Source organism: Falco naumanni, chromosome Z (genome assembly GCF_017639655.2).
Source record: "Falco naumanni isolate bFalNau1 chromosome Z, bFalNau1.pat, whole genome shotgun sequence".
Lineage (NCBI taxonomy): Eukaryota > Metazoa > Chordata > Aves > Falconiformes > Falconidae > Falco > Falco naumanni.
Genome location: NC_054080.1, coordinates 86,489,922 through 86,512,988, shown reverse-complemented (window position 1 = coordinate 86,512,988; position 23,067 = coordinate 86,489,922). Strand labels below are relative to the sequence as shown.

Below are 23,067 nucleotides of genomic sequence, written 5' to 3'. Positions count from 1 at the left end.
TAAAAGATTTGCTGAAAAGCTTGTGTTGCATATTGGACTTGCCTTCAGTAGTAGACACTTGGGTCAAAATGTAAAGTAGTACATTTCCTTCTGTGTCTTAACAGCAAATTGAGTTGCTTGCTGGCTGCTTTGAGAATACAGAGTACCTCATTTTTGTGAATTGAAGACTGCTTGTATCTCTGAAGTTTGTTCTTCAGATTCCCCAAACTGCTCTGCTGTCACCTGGGTGCTCTGCTCCTGTTTGTTGGAATACAGTGTGCCTACCCAAAACAAGTCAGTCTGTCTCCTTCTGGTTGTTTTGTTTTGTGTGTTCTATCCAGTGTGTGTCTGTGGTAACCTCCCACAGGAAGATTACAAATTCCCTCATTGATCATCACTTTCCCCCAGCCAGGAGCAGTTTCTCTAATAGAGGAGGAGAGGAGTCTTTAATTGAATCTGTTCAAGCTGAGAAAGCCCTAAAATACTTGCTTCTCTCTTTCTGTGCAAGTGATCTAATGTTCTGACTTAGATAAAAGGTGACATCCTCTTCTAGAGGGGTGAAGCAGTTGCGGGAGAGTCTTGGTCCTCTCAAAGAACACTTAGATACTTCTGAATCAATGTGGTTGGAGTTGTCTGGTGTGACTTGTGTTTTGGGAACACAGTCTGTAGAGAAGGCTGGGAGCTGGATGCTTGCCTGCCTGTAACATTTTTGTGCTGGCCTCCCTATGAGGCTTTTAGGTTTTGCTCTTTGTGATTTGCCTGTTACGAGAGTCTGAATTCTATTCTGGTGTTGGAGATGCCTGCATTCTTCAGGTATGGAATGCAGACTCTTTTCATAGTACCCATGTCCATCAGATAAAACAGAAACTGAGCCTTTAATTTTTATTTCACTTAAGCTAGAGGGAAAGGAGGCTGATTTAAAGCAAAGGAAGCGACAACATGAGTATTTGTTCAGCAGCTGTCTGTATGTTGTCATTAAGCCTGTGATCAGCAAAAAGCAGTAAGTGGTTACTGACTTCAAGGCAACAGGTAAAGCACCTGCCAGGAATGGGAATTATTCTGGAGGTACTGGTCCCTGTTGATACCCAAGGTTTAAAACTTGATGCTTTAGGTAATCTGTAAGCAATTAGTTCCTTATCAGTGTTTATTCATTATTTCTGTACACAGATTTGTGTTAAATATCTAAACCCACAACGAAATGAGCAATTCACTAGCAAGCTATGTGATGTCTTCAGAAGTTCAGTCACTAGGCTTTTTTTTGTGTATGTGTTTCTCATCAGTTTCCAGTGCCAATAGGGCCAGTAACTTTTCAAGTGCTTTTTGCTGTCTTGAATTTCAAATCTAACATTGAAAAGCCTTTTGCTGTTAGGAACGTTCATAAGACCTCTCAAGACTTGGTAGGCAAGATCTCTCAGGTTTTCAGCAATCCCTTCTCAAGCCAGTTTTCAGCTTTCTTGCCTTCCCAGTCAATTCTGTGAAAGCATCTCTTCTAGGCAGAAGGTGGTGTTAACACTTCTGTAGGGATCAAAGTCTCTACAGCCAAGACTTGTGCCCAAAGTTAGCAAAGCTTCTCCTCAGTAAAGACAAACAGCACAAAGTTTACAGATACACTCCCTGTACTCTTAGAGAAGACTGAAACATAATACTGGAAAAATCAGTGCTGCATGTTGTATTTGTGAAGTGCCCAGTGGTGCTCCCTGTTCCGGTCAGGAGAATTTTACATAAAGATGAGCCAGCTGCTGCAAGTGGACTCGAGGCATTTGGCACTGAGTAGTGATGTCGCAGGATAACATTCTAGCATTTCATCAAGTAGCTGTCAAAACACATTTATTTAGAGGAAATACTAACCATCAAAAGTTAGATTTATCTGCTCTTAAACTTGTGTCATAGCATGTTTTTCTGTGATGTGTCCCGTACTGTTACTGAACTCATCCGTGCTTTAGAATCAGCATGTAAACGGTGGCAATATGTTAGTTTAACCTGTTCAATGGCTTTTCCAAGCTGCTGAAAACCTCTTTGTGATGTGTACATGGTTCATGCAGTGTTTCTTGGCCCCTTTTGTGCCACATACCTGTGTTAAGATACAGCTTGGCTGTGGAGCTGAAGCAGATTGAGAAGATAATCTTCCAGCTGCTGCTGTCTGTGTTGCCAGTTTCTGTTGTTAGCTTTGTGCTGTAAACAGTAGGTGCAAAGGTGAGCAAGACCAAAACTTTTATGCAGTGTTGTGATGCCCTCTTTCTCTAGCCACCATCTGTTTCTAGAGATGCCTGAACTGACCAAGTGCCTTCTTCCCCTCACTTTGGATCTTCTGTCTCCCACTCTTGAGATCCACTGTGCTCTGAGCAGTGTGGGGCAAGTCACTTACATAAGTCAGGCTGTAGTTCAGGAGCTAAGGACCTTTTTTTTTTCCAGGGCTTGCTCTCAGAGCAGTATTTAAAACACCAATAATTTTCTAGAATTTAACCCTTTGCTTTCATTTCTTCCTTTTAAAGTTGGCTGTGTAACAGAGGTGCTCTTCTGTGCTCTTCTGGCCTTGTTCTGGGTCGTGGGGTTGCCACTACTGCTCAGCTGTCAGTGCTTCATCCAAAGACTGACCCTCCTCCTGAAAGAGATGTTAGGTTAGGCCTGTTTACAGGACTCTCAAATACCAGCAAAGTGAGCAAGGTTTTGGTTTTAGCAGAAGGCAAAAAGGGTTGCAGGTCAGAACCATCCCTGCTTGTCCATACTGTCTTCAGGTTGGGAAAATAACAGAGAAGTACCATTGGGCAGGGTCGGACAGCACTTACCAGGTGATAGAGTTACACAAGGATAAGGGAAGTAGTAATGGCAATGCCACGCTCTCCTGGAGCTGGCGTGCCTGCACACCTACAGCTGTCCTGCAGTGGGTCCACAGCACTAGCTAGCTAGATGTGGGCTCTTGAACAAACACAGCCTTCAAAATGCAGCAGGACTGCCTGTGGGATGCCTCAGCGAGGCAGCGAACTGAACCAGGGAAGTCTTTGGGTGTAACAAAGTCAGAGTAACTTTGCCAGGTCCATTCTGAAGTAACTCTGAAGCAGGAGCAGTGATACCTTGTGTATAAACTTAATGCTGGGGTTGTGGGGTTTACATTTTCCAGATCACAAACTTCACTTGATTTTATGCATTCAACTTCAGACTTAATACATGCTCAAGTTTAGCATTCTCTGCTTAAATTGGGATTAGCTGTCTAATGCCTGTGTTCTCAGTTTTGTTAGCCATTTGGACAAGCGCAGTACAGTTTCGGTAATCAGGGTCAGAGATGGTCAAAGGTAAGAAGCTGATTCTTCCCACAAATTCTTGCAATTTATGCCTAGTTCTGAAAGTGCACAGTGATGGTAAAAATAAAGTTTTATTTAAGGAAAATGCTTTCTAGGTATCTGTAGTGTATCAAAGTAGTTTTGTTGTGATTTGGAATTTGTGCTGCTGAGTGATACTCTGTTTCAAAAATAGTTTCCTGTATAATCACTAATAATCCAGGATTACAGAACGTCCTGGTTTCTGGGGTTTTTGTTTGTTTCTTTTTTAATAGTAACAGGTCTGCTTTAATTAGAAAGGCTCTAATACAGATTAAGGCATTAGGCAAAGGGGAATCCTCCCATCTCTCAGTGAAATTATGAGTGCTGGGAGAAGCATTTAGATAATCAAAATTACAGAACGTTTCATTAAGGCATGAGCAGCCAGTCATAGTAGGATAAATGCTCACAACCCAAATTCATGAACTTTTAAGATGTAGCAGATTTTCTTTCCCAAAATAGTCTATGATCTAGGTGGCAGATCCCGCAAATCTTCACCTGAATAGACCCAGTGAGGTTAATGATGTGAATAAAAGTTTGAAGGATAAGGACCTACACAAGCAACCCAAACACAACAGATACCAAGGCTGCATTATAGCATACAGAATCAGTCAGATTCATTTCTCTACTAACAAGATTAAAAGCACTAGGTGTTCTCTGCAGCACCAAAGGGTGATCTAGATGGAGAGAGCCTGGGGAAGAGTTTAAACAAACCCTAAGGAATGCAAAGTAGCAAGATGTGATTTGCTTTTTTCGTGATTACTTTCTTGAAAAAAATAGAAATACTAGCAGTAATGACCCATTCATCTGTGAGACAAACCAACCACATGAAAAGTGGATGAAGAAAAATCATTCAATGTACTTTCCGTCCAATGCGATAAAATGTTAATGGATAAAAAGGATTGGGTTTTTTGCTTAATTAAGAATTCCAGTTTTCAAATCTCATTTAATTGTGTAAATCTAAAAGGGTTTTCTGCTCAGTAGCCTCAATTTTACAATTTTATTGTGGCCATTTAGTCAACCAGGTTTTTAATGCAGGTCTGTTGTGTTCCAGGGAATGTTTTCATCTCTGTGGAAGTGAGAGTTTCAAGACTGAAGAAGTCAAAATGCCTTCGCATACTATAATTGATTTTTTGTGTATGTCTACAATTAGCTTAAGGTATTAATATAAAAAGTAGGTAGCTGCATCTAATGATTTTTTTGGAGTAATCTGAACCATCTGCCTCTAGATATTAAGGAGTCACTCTTTAATCCAGATTATGGCTGACAAACTGATTTTGGCATTCACATTTCACTAGCATTGTGCCCTTGAAGAGCTGATGTAGCTGTAGAAACTCTCTTGCTTACAATTGTTGGTTTTGAAAACATTTTTGGTTTGGTTTGACTTCCTTGTAGTTGTTTGCTTATAGCTCCTTTTTTCTTAAGAAGATGGCCTTTTTAATGAAAAGTATGTTGAGCAACCAGGTAAAGAATTTGGGACTTGGAGGTGGAGGGGAAGAAAGCAAAGAAGAAAGCACTCCTTCTGATCCAGCAGCAGCCGCAGGAATGACCAGGGAGGAGTATGAGGAATATCAAAAGCAAATGGTTGAGGAGAAGTGAGTACCTGTTCCCTTATTATCAGTATGGGGCTGATTCTTGGTAACTTTGTGCAGATAAAAACATCCCAAGAAAAAGCCAAACATCCAGCTCTCCCGTTTTTTCTAAAGCAGACTAATCTTTGCTAGAGAGGCTTTCCAAAATAAAAAGTTCACCAACTGGAAATGATAAAATATTATCCTCCCCCTCCAACCCATCCTACAACTCTCTCTTACACTTTCCTGCGATCTCCACACCTTGACATGCTGAACTCATTCCTAGTTGATGTTACTTTATCTGTAAGTTTTTTCCATGGGTATAAAGCTGTTTGTAATGCAGGGGTTAATTCTAAAATGTATTATGATTTGTTCTCCTAGAACTCCATCTGGAGTACACTTTCAATACATAATCTTTTCTTTGTGCAAGTTTATTACGGCAAAAATGAAAAAGTAATGAGTGCTATGTTAAATGGATGTTTTTCATCTAGAGAAAAGTTTTAAGATGGTTATATTTTGTAGTTGCATTTTCAGTTACTTTTTCTAAAATCTATTAAATAAAGCAGAACTTTTCAGCTGATTAAATCTCACTTTTATTTTTTCTGTAATTTTGATCTTTACCACTAGCTGTGTTTAAATATCAAAACAGAAGCAAAATAAAGGACTTAACATGTAGGAGTTCAAATCATGCATAATTATAAATAAAACGATTGACTTCTAAATCTCAAATGCATCTGTTCCTCTAATGGTCAATTACATAATGGTTGTGTAAATCCTTCGTGTAAGATGATTATAGGTGAAAGGTTAATCACTGACGGAATTTGAGGTATCCAGGTCTGTATTTAGCAGCAGCCATTTATATCATAAAACCTTGAACAGGTATCATTTCATTTGGAATAAAATACAGAATGTTTTGCTCTGCAGTTTGTCAAGGGATATTTAAAAGATAAATAACCACCTGCCAGCAGGAGGATGCTTTATTGAGACTGAGAAGCAAAACGGGATTCCTGAGAATAGGGAAAATGCTTGGAAAAATAATTATTTTTACAATGTTTTCCAGTGTGGCATGAGTTCATTACATGCTGAACTGTACTGAGGAATGGGTGCAGGAATGCTCAGGAAAGTACCGTTTGGAACAATAATAGGAGTATCTGATGTACTTTCAGAGAGCAAAAATTAGCTCAGGACAGTGCACACTGGTGCATTGCTGTAAATGTGTGTCAGAAACCTCTGTCATGGGCAGAATGTCTGTTTTCAGGGCACTGGATTTTACCCAGTTTTCAGCTGTACAAGAGTGGAGATCAGAGAAGTGCCTCGGTGGAGTCACACTCGGGCAGGGTTTGGCCTTTGCACGACCATTCAGGCCTTGGGTTCTCCTCAGGTTTGGGTGGGGGTTTTTTGGTGATAAAACACACAAAAATGCACAGATCACTGTTTCTCAGGAAAATGTGTAATACGCAGGAACAAACAAGTGACCTGCACTGGCAGTCTCCAGCACGCTTGCGTAGAATTTGCTTCCAGCATTGCAAGAGTTTAAGCAAGAGGGGACCACCAGTTTGTGCTGTATATCACAGGCTCTTGACTGCCACGTAACTACTCCCACATCTGTTCCCTGTTCCCACAAAGCTTCATGTTCCGGGGAATAATTAGATCCTCCAGAACAAAAAGGTGTTAAGATTAGGCCAGACACTAGGGCCCAGGCAATGGTGGGAGACGGGCTGAGTGAGTTTTGCCATGTCTTCCCATGATGCCAGGACAACTGAAAAGCTCAAATTCACCTGAGCAGAAAATCCCCTCCTGACCCTCAGCCCCACAGGACACCTAAAGGGATGTGTAGTCATGCTGTGCATGCTGCCCTGTGGAAGCATATCCCAGTACTGACTATGGCTGCTAATTGCTTGACTGGAGGAGTGAGCAACAGAAGAGGAAGGTGGAGAAAGAGAGGGGAAATATACCAGAAAGGCTAAAAAAATCTCTTTCCAAGCTTCCCATCAATGGCTGGCTGAAAGAAGTTTAAGATGGCTTCCAGTTAATGTGCATATGAGAGAGAGAAACCCAGAAACTCATTTGTGATTTGTGGAAGCAAAGAAAAAATAACATTTCACCTTGCATGTAGCTTTTATGTGACAAAATACAGAAGAAAATCAATGTTGCTGTAGAATTTCCATGACAATGCTTCTGGGGAAAAAAACTGAAGGGTGGGGGGGTGCGGGGGGTGGGGAAGGTGAATGTTACCACATGTTACCAAAAATCTTTGAGGAGACACATTTTGCAAATAAATATATAAGTAATCTAACCAAAAAGTGTGCTGAAGAGTTCTTAAATCTAATGAAAGCTTTTTATAAAATCACAAACAAAAGAAGTACTTTTCCATGCAGGGAAGCTGTGGAATTCATTGCCATAGGATTTTCTGAAGGAAAAGACCAGGAAAATTCATAGGTGACAGAAGCCATCCAGGGCTGTGAAGGACAGTGCTGTAGAGCCGATTTCCAGCTCTAGTACCCTACACTACTGATTTTTGGAAGGTGGGCAGTTTTGATACAGGGTGCTTATGCTCTTGATTTTCTTCTGTAAGTGTCCACAATTGTCTACTGTTGGCTATTGGACTCTAGGGTAGGTAAATTTTTGGTCTGACCCAGGAAGACCGTTCTGCCATTGTGTGTGTTGTTATCCTATGAGAATGTCACATTCATAGAACAGGAGCATTGGCAGGCAGCCCCATCACTATACGTGCTCTGATGGAATAAGCAAAGCATGAAGTGTAACTTTGTTCTGCTTATTAGAATTGTTCATTGTTATAATGAGCAACCACAGCTAGTACAGGCACGAAGTCCAGACAGGTAGAATTGGCTTATCCTTAGTTCTTCACAGGACTCAAGGGAACTGTTCTGAGAAAAGCTTAGGGTACAGGAAGCCTGGCTCCTTAGCATCACTTTATTGATACTGTTCCTTTTTGTGCCTTTGGACAAGTTACAGCACTCTGGGAACAATACCTGCATGTAGCTTTTTGCAGCCAAGCAACTGGTTCCATGTAAAAGGCTGTATTTTATTAGCATCTTGAAGAAATGTTTTTTCTCATTTCCAGGATGGAAAGAGATGCAGCATTTGCACACAAAAAAGCAGAGCGAGCCTGTCTGAGGGTTCATCTGAGAGAAAAGTACAGACTCCCTAAGGTAAGCCTGTAGTTCACCATGTCATCTGGTGCAGTGGCCAATTTTAAGACAAACTGACTTCCAGTGCAGAGTTCCGAAAATGGCAAATCACCTTCATTAGTGGGAGCTCCACTGTAGCTCAGTACAGAAATGGAGGAGGCAGGAGCTATGGTTTCCCGTAGTGACTGCTTCTTTTAGACCCTTTTTTCTCTGCTCAGTAGATGAATCTAGTGGAAAGATTCTTATAATCCCTCTCTATACTGTCAGATCTGAAACAGATGACTAGGCAAGTTGAGTCATCTGATCTGATCAGGTTTCACAGTTAGTATACGTTCTTAACTTAGCAACATGCAAGAGTTTAAAAAAAACTATAAGCAAATACGTGAAGTCCCTGAAAACTCCTCTACAAGCTGTATGCTTGAGTTTTGCTAAACTTCTGAAGGCTCATTTTTACTATCTTCTTCCAAGAAGCACAAGCAAACTGTCCATTTTTTTTCTTTAGTGCTCTTGACACTAGCTGTCAAATGTTCCCAGGAAAACCAAAATATAAACAGAAACTTCAAGCAACAGAGAAATATGGAGGTTTGTTAAAAGCAGGCAGCAGCTGCAATAGTTGCTGGATGATGACAGAAAGCATAGTTAGCATTTAGGTTGATAGTATTTTCCTGACATAAAAACACATGGATACAAACAAGGATAGCTCTCTTCTGTATTTAAAAGTGTTTTCCTGGTTTAGAAGGAAGACTTGCTCCTCTGTTTATTTTCTGATCATCTTCCAGTTTTTCAGGGATTTAACTGTAGAACTCAAAGGTTTATCAAAGTACAGGATTCAGCACTAAGCTTGTAATAAACATCCACAGATCTTGCCTTCTTAAAAAAATTTAAATAAATAAAACTTCAAAAAAAAGATTAGAAACGTGAATATTCTGGAGACAATATCCTGTCACAAGAAGGTGATGGTTCTGTAATGAAGAAAGCTGGTATCTCTTGTAGGACTGTGGGCTGAAATTGAGGTGAGCTAAGGGAGTGAAAGCCAGAGAAGGATTCTGCAAAAGAATCAAGGAAGATAAGCCCACAGCAGAAAACGTTAAGTGAATACTTGGCACTCATTTTAACTGCAGGGTCGCTATGAATGTCCCTAGATAGGTTTCCCTATGACAGTCTCTTTTATGGGGGTGAATCAGAGGAATTTTCTCAGCTCAGTGTTATCAGAGGAGGTTATTGAACGGTGAAGGGCACACCAGAGCCAATGGGTATTTACCCAAGAATTCTAAAAGATTTCAAATTACGAATTGCCAAACTTACCAAGGCATGTAGTCTGTTGTTTAACCTCAAAAGATGGGAAATGTGAATACATTTTCAAAAAAAGGCTCCAAGAGACACATAGGGAACAACAAATCAATAGTTGACTTCTGTAAGGGAAATGAAGGAAAACTACTAAAGATAGCTAGCAGATATATGGGCAAGAATGATATGATGGGGAAAAGAGAAGTAAGACTTTTGTACCAGACAGGCCAGCCTTTTGAACCTGTTAGCATGCTTTGAAGGGATGACTGATCATAAGGGTGAAAACAATTAGTTCTAGTTTTCAAAAAACAATCAACCAAACAAAAATGTTGAACAATTTCCTTCCCCAAAGACTTGTTAAAAGAAAACTGTTGTAGGGTGTGAATGAAAGTCCATTAAGTATTGAATATTATTTTCCATTCATTCTGAAGAAGTGATTGAAGACTTGTTTGTGCAAATTATAGTACCAGGGCCTTTACCACTGTGCATTTAAAGGCTCCCTGAAATTAGAGACTCTGCTCTGGGCCACGGAATTGAAAGGCTTTGTGTCTGTCTGTGACTTTCCAGCACTTGGTTGTGGTATGTGGGTGCAGACCACTTGTGCTTTCCAGTTTTGTCCAGAGTGGGTTGCAGTGTTAGATGCAGCCCAGAGAAAGTAACTCAGGGTTCTGTGCTTGGAAAAGTTGTCATTTTGTAAACTTCTTCCATGGGCAGGAGAGAGGTAATATGGGACAGAGTAGTCTCTGTAGGGGTTTGGATCATGCATCTGCTCTGAACTACTACTACCACTACCACCACGACCACCACCACCCACAGTAAAGATGTTAGCATTTTTTAAGATTTTGTTTATGTTCCACAAGGAAGTATTTGGTGATTCTTAGCAATTTGGGACCTTGTTTATATCACTAGCACTCACCTGCCAGCTCTGAGTCATTACCATTTGTTTTCTGATCGGTACCTTCCAGTGCTTTTCTGATTAATTAAAATGGAGGAAAGTAAAGAATCCATCTTGTGTAAATTTAGCTAATTTAGTTTTTAGAAAAACTGTAGTATTTAACCCAAGCAAGTCATTTAGGGACATTGTCATCAATGGAAAGAGACCAGCACTTCTAGCCTCATCTATCCGAACTTTCACATAAGCATTTAAGGCAGAGTTGGGTCACCTTCCAGTGGCTCATGCCTCTTGCAGAGGGAGGTGAGGTTGCTACCTTAGACCAGACAGCTGAAATCAGGTGACATGTATTCCACTCCCAAGACACTGGTTCTTCCAATGCTGTAGCTAGAATTAGCAGAACAACCTGATCTTTGATTTTGTGCTCACAAACTTGAACTTGAATCTGAACTCAGTCTTAGGCAGAGTTGCACATAGATCCCAGAGACCTACACAGGTCCAGAGACTGTGTAATATGGTTCAGATCCTTCTGAGAGCAGGATCTGTTTCTTGGACTTACTGGATTATTCTATTATGTATGTGCATAATATTTATTGACTTCATGTTCTGGTCTCTCACGTTTCTTTGGTTTAGCCTAATATGCTGTGTTACTCTGCAGTTAGCATCACGATGCAGGATCTCCAGTTGCTGTTGCTGACTTGGTAGATTTACTGGGAAAGAGGGAAAGCTTAAGAGCTGTTGCTTTCCACTCTGACACACAGAAGTAGAACGTGTGTTCCCATAGCTTATGATACCAATGAGAGCCTTCCCTCTGCTAAAACCTGGGTTGCTTCCATCCCTGAACTTGAGCCTCTATACAGGTAGTGAAAAAATTCTGGAAATTTCTGGAAAGTCTTTGGACTTCGGACAGGTTTACATAGGGACTTTATTCACAGACCATTAAAAGATCACGTGAGTTCTCTCCAAATCTTAGAATGGCAGTAGTTTATATGCTATTAAACTGCACTTAGCCTGGTCACTCCTTCATTGCTTATAAAAGATTTCTAATGAGGTTTGTTTTCCCAGCTTCATTTAAGATACCCTTCATATACAGTTATGTCAAATATGACTTCAGTGACTTGCTGCAAATCTAAAATTTGAGCAAATGCCCTGGCAATAATGGCTCTTTTCTGGAGTCCTCTGCTTGCTTTTCCCTCTGCAGACAGTGTTATGACCATGTGATCTGTGGTCTCTCTGTGTTTCTCATCTATCTCCTGCAGTCAGCAGAGCTTGGGGCTTGCTGGTTCATTGGTCACATGCAGATACGGACTTCCTCATGTTTTGGTGGCCCGTTTTGTATCACCAGCTTCCAAATACAATGAACCGAGATATGTTTAACTGAAGCCCCAGGCTCCTGCTCTGCGGCACAGAACCACAAAGGTATTCAGGTTCTGGGCTCCAAGGGATTTCAAGGAAATTAAGAGCCTCCATGCCCCTGCGGGTGCCAGCCCAGGCAGACAGAAGCCTGATTACTGTATCAGTGTGATTAAAATACTCACAAATTCTTTTAGAGAAAAGTTACTGTACAAAGACGCTGGAGTCAAGGCAGTATATGGCTCATGCTTCCAGAACTATCCCTGCCCCTTTTTTAGTCTATATTAATTAAGCAGCAGTAATGAAATTAACTATCGACAGGGAGTTCAACACATTCAAAATACATGCAGCTAACAAATTCATAATGCCTCAGGGTACTTCATTCATACGGCTCAGGGTTCTGTCACAGAGATGAGGGAACAACAGGAGCCAGGAATCGGCCCGAGGCCTGCGGGCACCTACCTGGTTAGGGCCCAGCCCGGGGAGAAGCCGAGGGAAAGGCCCTCCCAGCCGCTGCAGAGCCTCCGAGGTTCAGCTCCGAGAAAGCACGAGCACTGCGCGGGGCTGAGGGCACCCGCCCGGGCTGTCCCGCGCCGGGCGCTGTGGGCCGGGGAGCGCAAGGCCGCCGGTCCGGGTAGGCCCGGGGCCCGCCGGCCGCCCCCGCCCTGCCCAGCCGGCGCCCGCCGCCGCCGCGCGGCCGAAGCCCTCCTGCTGCCCGTGCTGCGCGGGCCGCGCCGCCGGAAGGCAGCTGCGCTGCGAAGCCGGCCCGCGGCCGGAGCCCACGGCGGGGCAGCCGGCTCTGAGGGAGAGCTTCGCAGACGTTGCTTTTTCTTGTACTAGTTGGCAGGGTTCAGAAGCAGCCGCCTTTTCTCTTGGATTTCTTTGGGAAGTTATTCAGAATATGTTTAAAGAGAAGTTTATAACAAGTCCGTTAAAAAAAAAAACCCCACCGCTTCATAAAAAGGTGTGCTTTTCTGGAAACAAAAATTTCCAGTAGTGACTGTAAAGACAGAAAAGGAATTATGATTTTAAAATTGTTGGATCTTTTGATGTTATCAAAATTCTGATGTGCTAAAATGTCACACAGATGTTTTTGCACAGAAACAGGGTTTTGTGTGTAATGTTTCTACCACACCTGGCTAGCAATACTAGCCTCCCTCGCACAAATGATTTGTGCTTGCCTTTCTGAACTGAGTGGGAAGGATTTAACCTGGCCAAAAGTATTAAAGACACCAGAGATATTTTGCATCCTTTCTTGTCCTTGATCTGAAAGAATTTGAGAAAAGGAGTGGGAATGTCAGCCAAGGGTTCTTAGCGGTCTGGTTTTCGTGGCTTGGTGTTTGCTGTCCAAACGTGCCTCACTGAAGTTTGCCTGCGTTTCAGTGAAACTTAGGTCAATGGCATTCAGTTCAAAAGTATTTCCTTCACAGTGAGGTGACCTACCCCATCTTCTTGTACCTAATTTGCATTTTAGATGAACTGAAATATATTATGTTGGTTGAGGTGGAGTTTTGAGACTGAGACGAACAGCCCAATGCAACTCTGGAATCGAAGCAGAAAGCCTGGGATGACTTAAGGCCAATGAAAGTTTCACTATGAAAAATGCTTCTGTGATGTTCATTACAAGAGAGCCCTGAAGGCCATTCAAGCAGTGTGTTGGCACCACTCAAATACGCAAGCCTTGTTCGGAAAATGACATGTATCGTGTTTCTTGGTCTAGCCCTCTGGACTCTTGCCCACAGATACCAGATTCAAGAGCCTGCCAGTCAGCCGGGCTTTCCCAGCAGATTATTTAAACCCACCACATATTCCCACTGTCTCCAAGGACTGATCTTTTACTTTATAGCCACCTCTCTATATATCATCTCCGCTGCCTTCTCCCACAGTGCTGAACTTTTTCAGATGGCTCCACCAGCTGCCATTTTTCCTTCTCCTCAGAGTAAATTACTACCTTAACAGAGGGCTCAGTCAATCACTTTCATCTACCTTCAGATCTGCAGGGACACAAGTCTGTGAGCAGTGGGCCTAATGGTTAAGCTTTTCCCTCCTCCTGTCAGTGGCTACTGGTGGTGCTTTTGGCGAGTGGTTAGTACAATCCTGCTATCCTGACAGAGGAGCCAGATGCGAAGGGTTCCTCATGGAGGACACATTCCAAGGAAGTCTACCGTTTGCCAGTGAGAGGAGTTTTGTAGTTTCCTCAGTGCTCTGTGGATCTCGTGCTAAATCTGCACTCCTAAATGAGTCAGTGCTGGGGCATGCTTTCTGGTGCTCGAGTGCCATTACCCCATTGCTAAGCTACCGGACAGTCCCTAACACAGTTTTGGTCTGAGCCAGCTAGCCCTTTAGGGTCCATCACCTGGCATGAATTGGGAGCAAAGGCAAATGTGACTGAGGAATTTAAAAGCCTGTCTTAGAACCTGCAAGTAATAGGATTGAATGTTTATGCATTTTCTGCGCCAAGCACAACTAAACACTACAACATTTGCAACAGTCACTGACGTGTTTAAAGACTTGCCCACTGAAACATCAGAAATGCTGGAAGGAGAGGACCCAGCAGTCAAGCAACTACAAATTGACAAGGTCGTCTAGGATCAGAAAGTGATTACATGATGGAAACACGAACTGTAAATCATGCATTTTTTCTGCAGCATCTGCAGTTTGATGCCGTTTCTAGCCCTGAGCCGTCATAGGCCCTCTAGTGTCATGTTCATAAAATTGCACCGCTCTTAAAACAGTTACTCGATTGAACCCTAAGGACAAATTACAGTTTGGCTTAAAAGTGAATCGACCTTGTGACTTAGATACAATTATATCATCTGTGTTTTCCCAGTCGGGCAGGACTCACCTCATTCATAATCGGGGATGAAAAATTCATTTTTCTCTAACTTTGAAAACATGGGTTTTGCAACCAAAACCTTGCTAACTGACTTTCCAAGAAAGGGAAGCGCTGTCTTAAAAATCTATGGCACAATGTTTTGAGACAGGTACTGGAGCCGAAAAAAGCAAGGGAAAAAATGATGTGAAGAAAGCTCAGTTAAGCTGCCTCTCTATTTGCCCTGCCAATGTGTCGGTGTTGAACAGAGCTTTTGTAAGCAAATTTGAAGTGAATACAGTTCTATTTAACAACTCATTTCAGATCAACAGACTCTCTATAAGGATGTTTGACTTTTAAAATCATCTGAAGGTACAGTTCATCATCTTCAGGAGTGAAGGCATATTGCTGCACCTATAGCTTCTCATTCAAATGATCCCTTTACATGGAAGTGTTATTAGCCTCTCAGTCTTTCGCAGATGGTTATCGAGGTCACACGCTTGCCTGTACCTGAACCTTGATCCCTTTTTCACTCCTAGAGGCGTTGCTATTCCAGCTGCAGGCCTCTCTATAGAAACACAGGTCTGCACTGAGCAGCTGAACATCTCCAGGTGTTACCAAACCTGCGTACCTCCTACCAACCGCACAGGTCATCTGCAAGGCAACCTGCTGGCCTGGGAGGAATCAACGGTGCTGAGCTCTTTTGGCTCAACATTGCAGTCTCCTGTGAACCAGACAGGCTGTGTGTGCTGCCTGCTTACGGCATAAGGCCCACACAACCAACAGGGCCTGGTATAAGCACGGGATCTGCTCCACCTGTGTAAAGCTGATATTTGTTACCACAGCAGATGCATTAGGGGATTGTTGGCACTCTCTCATACCTATAGCCTGGCATCAAAAAGGCTAGAGAAATGCACCTCATCTTCAGATTCCCTCCAGACAGAATATCTACCTGGAAGAGAAAGGGGTAGGCCTGGAGAAACATGTATATACATTATTGCATGACTGGCGTCATATATAGGGGCAGAAGGAGCAATGGCAGATTATCCGCTATGCTCTTCTGTGTTCATCAGCTGCAATATACCGTTTGTTCTGGGCCGTGAGTGCTCAGCATAGTGACAAGAAAGAGCAAAACATATCCTGAGGGCAAGTTTAATTACAGAAAGATTAATAATGAAAAAAAAAATAAAGTACAAGATTTTAAGTGGTTGATTGGATTGTAAGCCTAAATCTCTAAACACCAGCATTTTAATTAGCAGTTGAGTAGTAAAATATCATTAGGCTTTGTTTTCCTTTTGGAGGCATATGCCAAGCCAGCTACTGAACACTTCCCCATGGCCTTACCATGTTCTGAGAGGCCCCAGCTTTAAATCCCAAGAAGGGCTAATTTCAAAGGCTTCAGGATGCTTATAAGCCTGGCTCTCAACGAAAAGTCAGTGGAGCTGGGTGTCTTGCTGTGATTTTGAAAGTCTCCCTTCTGCAGTGTTTATTGCCGTTCTGAGGTGGTGTTCAGGTCTCCACAGCTACCTTTGGCTGACCCCCCCATGAACATGCTGCACCTCATAGCACCCAGGGGCAGGCAATGGTGATCTGCCCCATCTCCAGCAGTATCTTGGCTTTGGTACACATTAGGTGCTCTTTGGGGCCAAATTTCAGTAATAAGAGTAGAAGGCTTGCCTCCAAGGTAGGGCAGGAGCTCTAAGCTGGCAAAGAAGATATTAAGCATGTACTTAGCTTTGCTGATTTGTGGCAGTTGCAAGTAAATTTTGCAGGATATGCTTTTCTGCACTTGTGTCTACCTATTCAGCATTTCTTGGTTGAAGGTCTGCTTTCTTTTCGTCAGCCCTTACAAAAACATATATCAGGAAGAAAATGAAATTATTACATGCATGCTATATGTCCCTGAAAAAAATTCAACTCCATGATGCAACATCATGGCAGAAAAATGCTCTCAGACCTGTGATAATGCATTAATTATTTTGAAAAATGAAAGTCATTTCAGGTAGCCTGTAGTATGGGACAGAAACCCTGAAAATCACCAGTATCAATCACTAGCACATATTGTAAATAAAAGCATGACATTCAGGACCAAGCAGGGCCCCGTTTTCAGTGCAAAATCTAAAGCTCCATGCTATCTGGGCCAGATTTATAAGAGAAAGCAGTCCCTTAATGAACCTAATCCTATTAACAGAATTGTCAACTTAGGTTTGTCACCAGAAAGATGTTTTTAGCCATGAGACATTTGATCTGTAGGCAACTTTTTAATCTTTGGAGTATCCAATGCATTACCTCCATACAAAACATTTTTTTAAATGAGATATACAGATAAATAAATATATTGATAAAAATAAAACCCACACAAAACCCTTTTATTCACTTACTGCCTTTTTCCTGAACTGGGATACAGTAACCAATTAACTTCTGCAAGGTTTAAACAAAGAGGCTTGAGGTGCTATTGCCTGTGATGCAGGAGAGGCACATCTGACCAGAGGCACATCCAGCCTGTCCAAAGACCTTGTCTGCAGCACAGCAACCTCTCCCCATGGGCCCCACCATGCCCTTCACATTGCTGGTCTGCACATATATCCACCATGTCACCTCAAATGCCACTGCTCTCTGTCAGAGTGTTGTCACACAAATGCTGTTCTTCTGTCCACGTGCTGTGGGTTGTGTTGTGCTATGTGAATATATGATGCATGAAAAGCACCTCAGGAAGGGACTATGTCATCTGCCCCAAGCAGGTGGATCCCCTCCCCTCATCAAAGCACTTCTGTGGGCACCGCTCTACAAGATTCTCTGCTACTGAACAGCAGGATGTTTTTTTGTTCACTGATATTTAGAGGGAAAGAGTATTCAGATGCAATCAGGTGTCTTCTCAACAAGCGCTGCTAAAGACATTGAAAAGGAAAGCTTCTCACCATGAAAGGGACATGCAGTCGTGTAATCTCAAACAGCTCTTGCTCTATTGTGCTCTGATGGGAATATTGTTAAGACTTGATTTAATGAATAGTGCTGTTCTAGAATTAAGGGATTTTTTACTTGTATGCAGCCATTACATAAGCTCTAGCTGTGCCCCAGGGGATGCACCAGCCAGGCAGAAAGAGAAACTTGTTTCAGGAGAAGCTCTTCAGTGCATACAGGCTTTAGACAAGTATCTGAAAACAAGTATTTGCTAAGCTTGAAGAATTCTTTTGCTGATCTGAATGTTTTCTTAATGGGCCAGAGTGAAACAGCTGTGGATCTCCTGTGAGAAAAACGGAGCCACGGTGTGGTTGTCAGAGCAGTGGGATCAGGATTTTGCTCCCCAGGAAGGTTAAGGCCAGGGAGCCAGGGGACCCCAACACAAGCAGTGCCCCTGCCCACTGGCATGGTCCCACAGGCTCCGAATGCAGCGGGAAGAGCTGGGGCTGGCAGCAGGGTCCAGCAAGTGCCCAGTGGCTGTCCAGGAAAAAAGGCATGGTCTCTCCTGGAGAAGCAGTTAAGAGGCCAGGCTCAGCAGGGGACCACTGTGGCATGGGCACAGCTGTGACCTAGGTTAGGGCAGGGCTGGGGGCCAGTCATGAGCTGAAGTGGGGTTTCTAGGCCCCAGGGGTAAGGGGGCTCTCAATGACGTCAGCTTGGGCAACAACACGCTGGCATCCACAAGGGCCCGACAGCTGGGATGTTGAATAGCCTCCCCCACCCCCGACCCTCGCACTCCAGACTGTGATCCCTGTGTGAGGATGGTGCAAGGGGGTGCTTATGGGGGGGACGACAAGGCTGGTGGTTCCAACCCATGTCTCCTTGTCCCTACTTGCAAGGTACCTGCAGCCCTGCTGCATTGCTTATCAAAAAGCCCACTTGCAGGACAAGGCAAGATGAACTCTGGTTTTGTATGTAATTGGTGCAGTTCAGACCTGATGAATCACAGGACCAGGTCTGCCTGCCTAAGGATCTCTGCACATAGGCAGAGCTAAACTTTATGACAGGGTAAGTTAGACCTAGGGAAAGCAGTACACCACACAGCGATGCTGGAAAAGTGTGGCTCCCCTGTGGATTATTCTGTCTGTGAGCTTTGATCTCTTTTGTTTACAATCAGACTTCGTATAAACAGGTGTTTAGACTGTCTGTTTTCTGTACACCTCTGTACCATGTATGTATAGAGAACTCTGTGTTGCACCTGTAACAAAATGGACCTGAGCCCGACTACGTCAGATGCAAACCCAGGATCACCAGGCACTAAGGCTCTATTGCCTGTGCTGTTGAGTTGTCAGACTAGTGTCTGACCCACTTCTGGCCTGGGCACTCTCCCAAGCAGTTCCCAGAGCCAGTTTGGGAGTTAGGACTGGCATTCCCAATAGGCAGTTAGATGGGACCACCCTGTCTGGTAGGGCAAGAGAGTTCAATAGCATCACGGTGGGTTGTTCCAGGCCAGCTGGCCTTGGGGCAAGAGACCACTGCCAGGCATATTTAATTTACTAGAATAGATGTTGCTTCTGTGTTCTCAGAGATGCTAAAAGGGTGCCTAAGCACTTGCAGAGACCTGGAGACTATGGAGATTAAAAGACATCAGGAGAGAGGCCATCCAGTCCAGTGCTTGCTTGCCAGGGTCCAGAGGGGCTTTCTGTATAGGTTTGTAGAGCCCATGGCCCCAGCTGTCCTGTCCATGAGGTCTGCCTGTTTTAGGTGCTCTCTGTGGTTCAAGCTGAGTGTATTCTGATGCAGGGTAGTGTATCTGGCCAGGTGACAGTCCCTACGCGTGTGTATGCTGGGATAGCAGGGATCTGCACACCCTGCTCATGCTCAGACTGCACGCTGCTGTTTGACAACGACGTGGTGCATTTCCAGCACCACATTTCTGATCCCAACTTTCAGAAGTGAGTGCTTGGAGCTGCAGGCTCACTGTGTAGTTGGACACTTGCAGCATTAGCCTGACTTTAACAGCATCCTGTGGGAAAAATCTTCGGGTCTCTCCTTGAGAGAAAACAAGCTTTAACCCAATTCCACCAGACTTTTTTAAAAACAAACAAACAAAACAACAGGTAAAATCAGAAACTTAATCCTATATCTCCATTTCAAACCAAAGTAATGGAATCATATCTGTCAAATTTTGGAAGAAGGAGAAAAGGCCATACATTTCTTATGTGTTGCTTTGCTTGTTGTTGAGCGACCCTACCCTGCAGAAGCTCATACTAGGTCTGTTCAAGGACAGCATAAATGCCAAGTGACTAGAGGCAGGTGACTTTGGCAGAATTGTACTGCTTTAGACTACATCTGAATACATTCTTCTTTGGTCAGAGAACACTCTGAATCCCCAGGCTGTGTTGTGCATCACATCTCAGACTTTAGTAGGACAGTGGGCTTTGGTGCAAGAAGGCATCAAACAATTGTTCACGTATCATCCTCTACTGCTACTTGAGAGAATTTCAAAAGGGTTAGCTCCTCTGACATCCAGCACTCGCTGATTAAAAGTTTAACACATTTTTTTCCTGCCACACAACCAATAAAGAACACTTCTGCCAATTGGGATATTGTTTCTAGCTCCCACAGATCTGGTAGCAGCAACCCTTACCCAAACAGGTCAAGAAATGTCCTCACCCATTTTAGCCACATGGTAGTAACAATCATGATACACTCTCCATATTTGCCTAAGAGGTATGGGGAAGAATCAGGTTCAAGGGAAGTACAGTTATTGTAAACATCATTTTCCAAATATATGTAACAGTAAATAGTGGCTCTGCTGTCAGGCATCCCAGTCTGCCTGTCCTTGCTAAGGCCTGAGACGATGCAGACATTGCTCATATCTGTCCTTCCATTCATTGTTGCATTCATTCATTCATGCAAACCCAAGACCGCTCTCACTCTCAAAAACACCTCCTGCTGACAGCGCTGCTGCTTATTCATATCAGGCCCTTGCTGCTGTCATGCTTCATTTTGGAGATGTAACGAGGCATTAATGCTTATCTTTGATGTGTGAACTGTGTCAAAATACCCTGTTCTTCTGAGCTCTGGATCTATCACAATCCACCGTAAAATGTGAACAAAATCACCATTGTTTGAAACATAGACACAGCCCCACCGTTTCAGTGGGCAGGCAGGAAGCAAGTGTGTGTAGCACTTATGGCATCTCAGCCCTTTTAATTGCTTAACCAGCTCCTTCTCCTGTCTCCTTTTGCTCTCTCAGACTCACACCCAACCTTCTATCCTCTCTTTTGTTGTCCAAGTCCTCCCATTACCCCACTTACCAGCACTGCTCTGATTATGTGTCAGGCAGCCCCTGTTCTTCATCACAATTCCAAGATGCCAACCAAAGACTTAGATATAGTTTAGACATGGTTCAGGGAAGATGGGGACCTTCTTTCCAGTAATTCTTTACTAAGTTTAATGCATCTTTCTTCAAGAAGGTGTCAGTTTAGTGCTGATACCTAAAAATGCCCACCACAAATGAACAGGGGAAGGGTAGCCACATAGTTTTTCTAAAGCTATGGCTTCACCAACCAAATCGCACAACAGCTGATAGCCTAGGCAGTAGATTGCAGCAGGTCTTTGGTGGATACAAGTAACTTGTGGTGGATTTCCTGCAGCATCAGCATGTTACTACAATTAACACGTGGCAGAAGCTTCTAAAATGCCAAATGACACTGAGGACTTTGGTTTTGACACTACTGAAACCCTTCAAAGAAATATAATTGGCGTTTTTCTGAAAAATTCTAGCACTTGTATGGGGGCCGACTGAGTGCCTGAATTCCTAAGTGGCATCTAAAAACTCTGAAAAAACCCTGCATATGTTTCAGTTCTCCCTAAAACAAACAAACAAACAAACAAACAAACAAACAAACAAACAAACAAACAAACAAACAAACAAACAAACAAACAAACAAACAAACAAACAAACAAACAAACAAACAAACAAACAAACAAAAGCAAGACTCATCATAGACCCTGGGATAGCAGACATACTCTCATGTACTGTATCTATTTTCTGCTTCTTGTATCAGAGTGAACTGGATGAGAATCAAATACAGATGGCTGGAGACGATGTGGGTTTGCCAGAAGACCTTCAGAAGATGGTGGCAGAAGATCAGGTGGAGGAAGAGGACAAGGACTCTATCCTGGGACAGCTGCAGAACATCCAGAATATGGACATGGATGCAATCAAAGAAAAGGCACAAGCCACCTTCACCGAAATAAAACAGGCAGCTGAGCAGAAATGTTCTATGATGTAGAAGAGACACCACTATCCAAGGGCTGTAAATTCAGTCTTGTCTCACATGGGCTGCAGAATGCAGGCAGGCAGAGGAATGCATTTAGCTCTATAGCATTAAATGTAAATATAGAAAAGTGAGAAACTTAAACCCCGAGGGGGGGATGTCAAAATGTACATGCTGTGACTGCTTAGTGTGAAGTTAGAACAGATCCTAATTTTTTAACATAACATTTTTCCCCATGGAAAAAAACGGAATTAGAAAAGCTAATATTGGGGGGAAATTGTGCCTTTTCCCATGTTTTCAGAGCCATCAAGATGCTATCAAATGTGTATTTTTTAGCAAAATTGTGCTTCTTATATATAACATATAGGTAACCACTCATTTAATAACCCTTTCAGAAATAAACACATATATTTCTAATAAAAAAATGTCTGTTTCAAAAAATATGAAACAAACCCAGTACTCAAATGTTGATGTTTTCTGCAAAAACTTAAAAAACAAGGCTTTGACCATCTCTGTACTAAATATAGCAAGAAGCTAAAAGCGAAGTGTATGACTTTACAGCTTGGGACAAAAATGTCAGCATATACAGAACTAGTGGGGACTTGTAGGGAACCAAGGCTGGGTAGCTATCAGCAATACCTGGTCAGTCCACAATGCAGACTTCTCCAGGCTGCTCTAAGTTCACAGCCTCGTGGTCTTCAAATGCAGGTCAAACATGAAGTGGCAGCAGTGTCCCTCTGCCTGGCTGCTATGTGTCCCAAATGCTGGGGCCTGCGGTACCAGCAAATAACTTGTATAGGCTAAAACAAGCTAGGAGGTATCTCTATACAAGGCTAAACAGAAATCTGGGATACCTGAAGGATTATGCCAGGGTAGGTCACCTAAACGCCGAGAAAAAGCACGGCTTTCACTAGTGCTAAATCTGAGTCTGTGGGACAGGCAGGATCTGATTCAACGGCTTTAGATTCAGGACCAAGCAAGATTATCTTTGCTGCTGTGCAGTTTTTTTCTGGGGAGAACCCAAGCAGGTGCTGGCACGACTGCCTCCAGCTCCTCCAGAAGCAGAGCTGATGCCGGTTAGCAGCTGGCGGCTAGTGGAGGGACGGCTCTGTGCTGCAGCCTGCAGCGCTGTTGGGGCTGCCAGCTGGGCCCATGCAGCCTGGGGCAGGCCACGGGGGCTGGCAGAAGTTATGGCCCACAGCCCCATGGTGGTTAAGGCAGGTGGGAGCACCAGCCTGTCTCTGCACTTGCATAGCCCTGGCAGTTATCATGCATGACAACCCATACAAAAGTTGTACGGCCCTTGTACATGGACAGTGTATGCAATGCTGCTCCCGAGGGGCTTGGATGTTGTATAAAATTAAGGACTCTGTAAGCTGTCCAAGAGCTAGCCTGTCAATGAAATTTGTGAATGAATATATGTAGCACCTTCCTACAGGTTTATAAGTCTCTCTTTCTCTCTCTCCCCTCCCCTCTCCTCTGTCTCCACCCAATCAAGTAAAAACATTCATTTAAAA

General features: G+C 43.2%; 1 protein-coding gene and 1 long non-coding RNA gene across 2 annotated transcripts; one reads left to right on the top strand and one right to left on the bottom strand.

Moving 5' to 3' along the window:
* Positions 1-1,789: 1,789 nt before the first annotated feature.
* LOC121081429 lies at positions 1,790-12,488 on the bottom strand. Its single transcript, XR_005825693.1, has 3 exons — positions 12,011-12,488; positions 9,322-9,428; positions 1,790-2,581 (listed from the first exon to the last, which is right to left on the bottom strand). It is a non-coding gene; the product is annotated as an uncharacterized LOC121081429 (long non-coding RNA).
* Positions 2,576-23,067, top strand: CPLX4 (complexin 4). The gene is made up of 3 exons (XM_040580459.1): positions 2,576-4,888; positions 7,950-8,037; positions 21,338-23,067. The coding sequence occupies exons 1-3, from the start codon at positions 4,722-4,724 to the stop codon at positions 21,563-21,565; spliced, it is 483 nt and encodes a 160-aa protein (XP_040436393.1). The 5' UTR covers positions 2,576-4,721; the 3' UTR covers positions 21,566-23,067.

Coding starts and splice junctions, on each gene's coding strand:
- CPLX4 (XM_040580459.1), top strand. CDS start 4,722: ATGGCCTTTTTAATGAAAAGTATGTTGAGCAACCAGGTAAAGAATTTG. Junction 4,889..7,949: donor AAGCAAATGGTTGAGGAGAA/GTGAGTACCTGT, acceptor TCTCATTTCCAG/GATGGAAAGAGATGCAGCAT. Junction 8,038..21,337: donor AAAAGTACAGACTCCCTAAG/GTAAGCCTGTAG, acceptor TTCTTGTATCAG/AGTGAACTGGATGAGAATCA.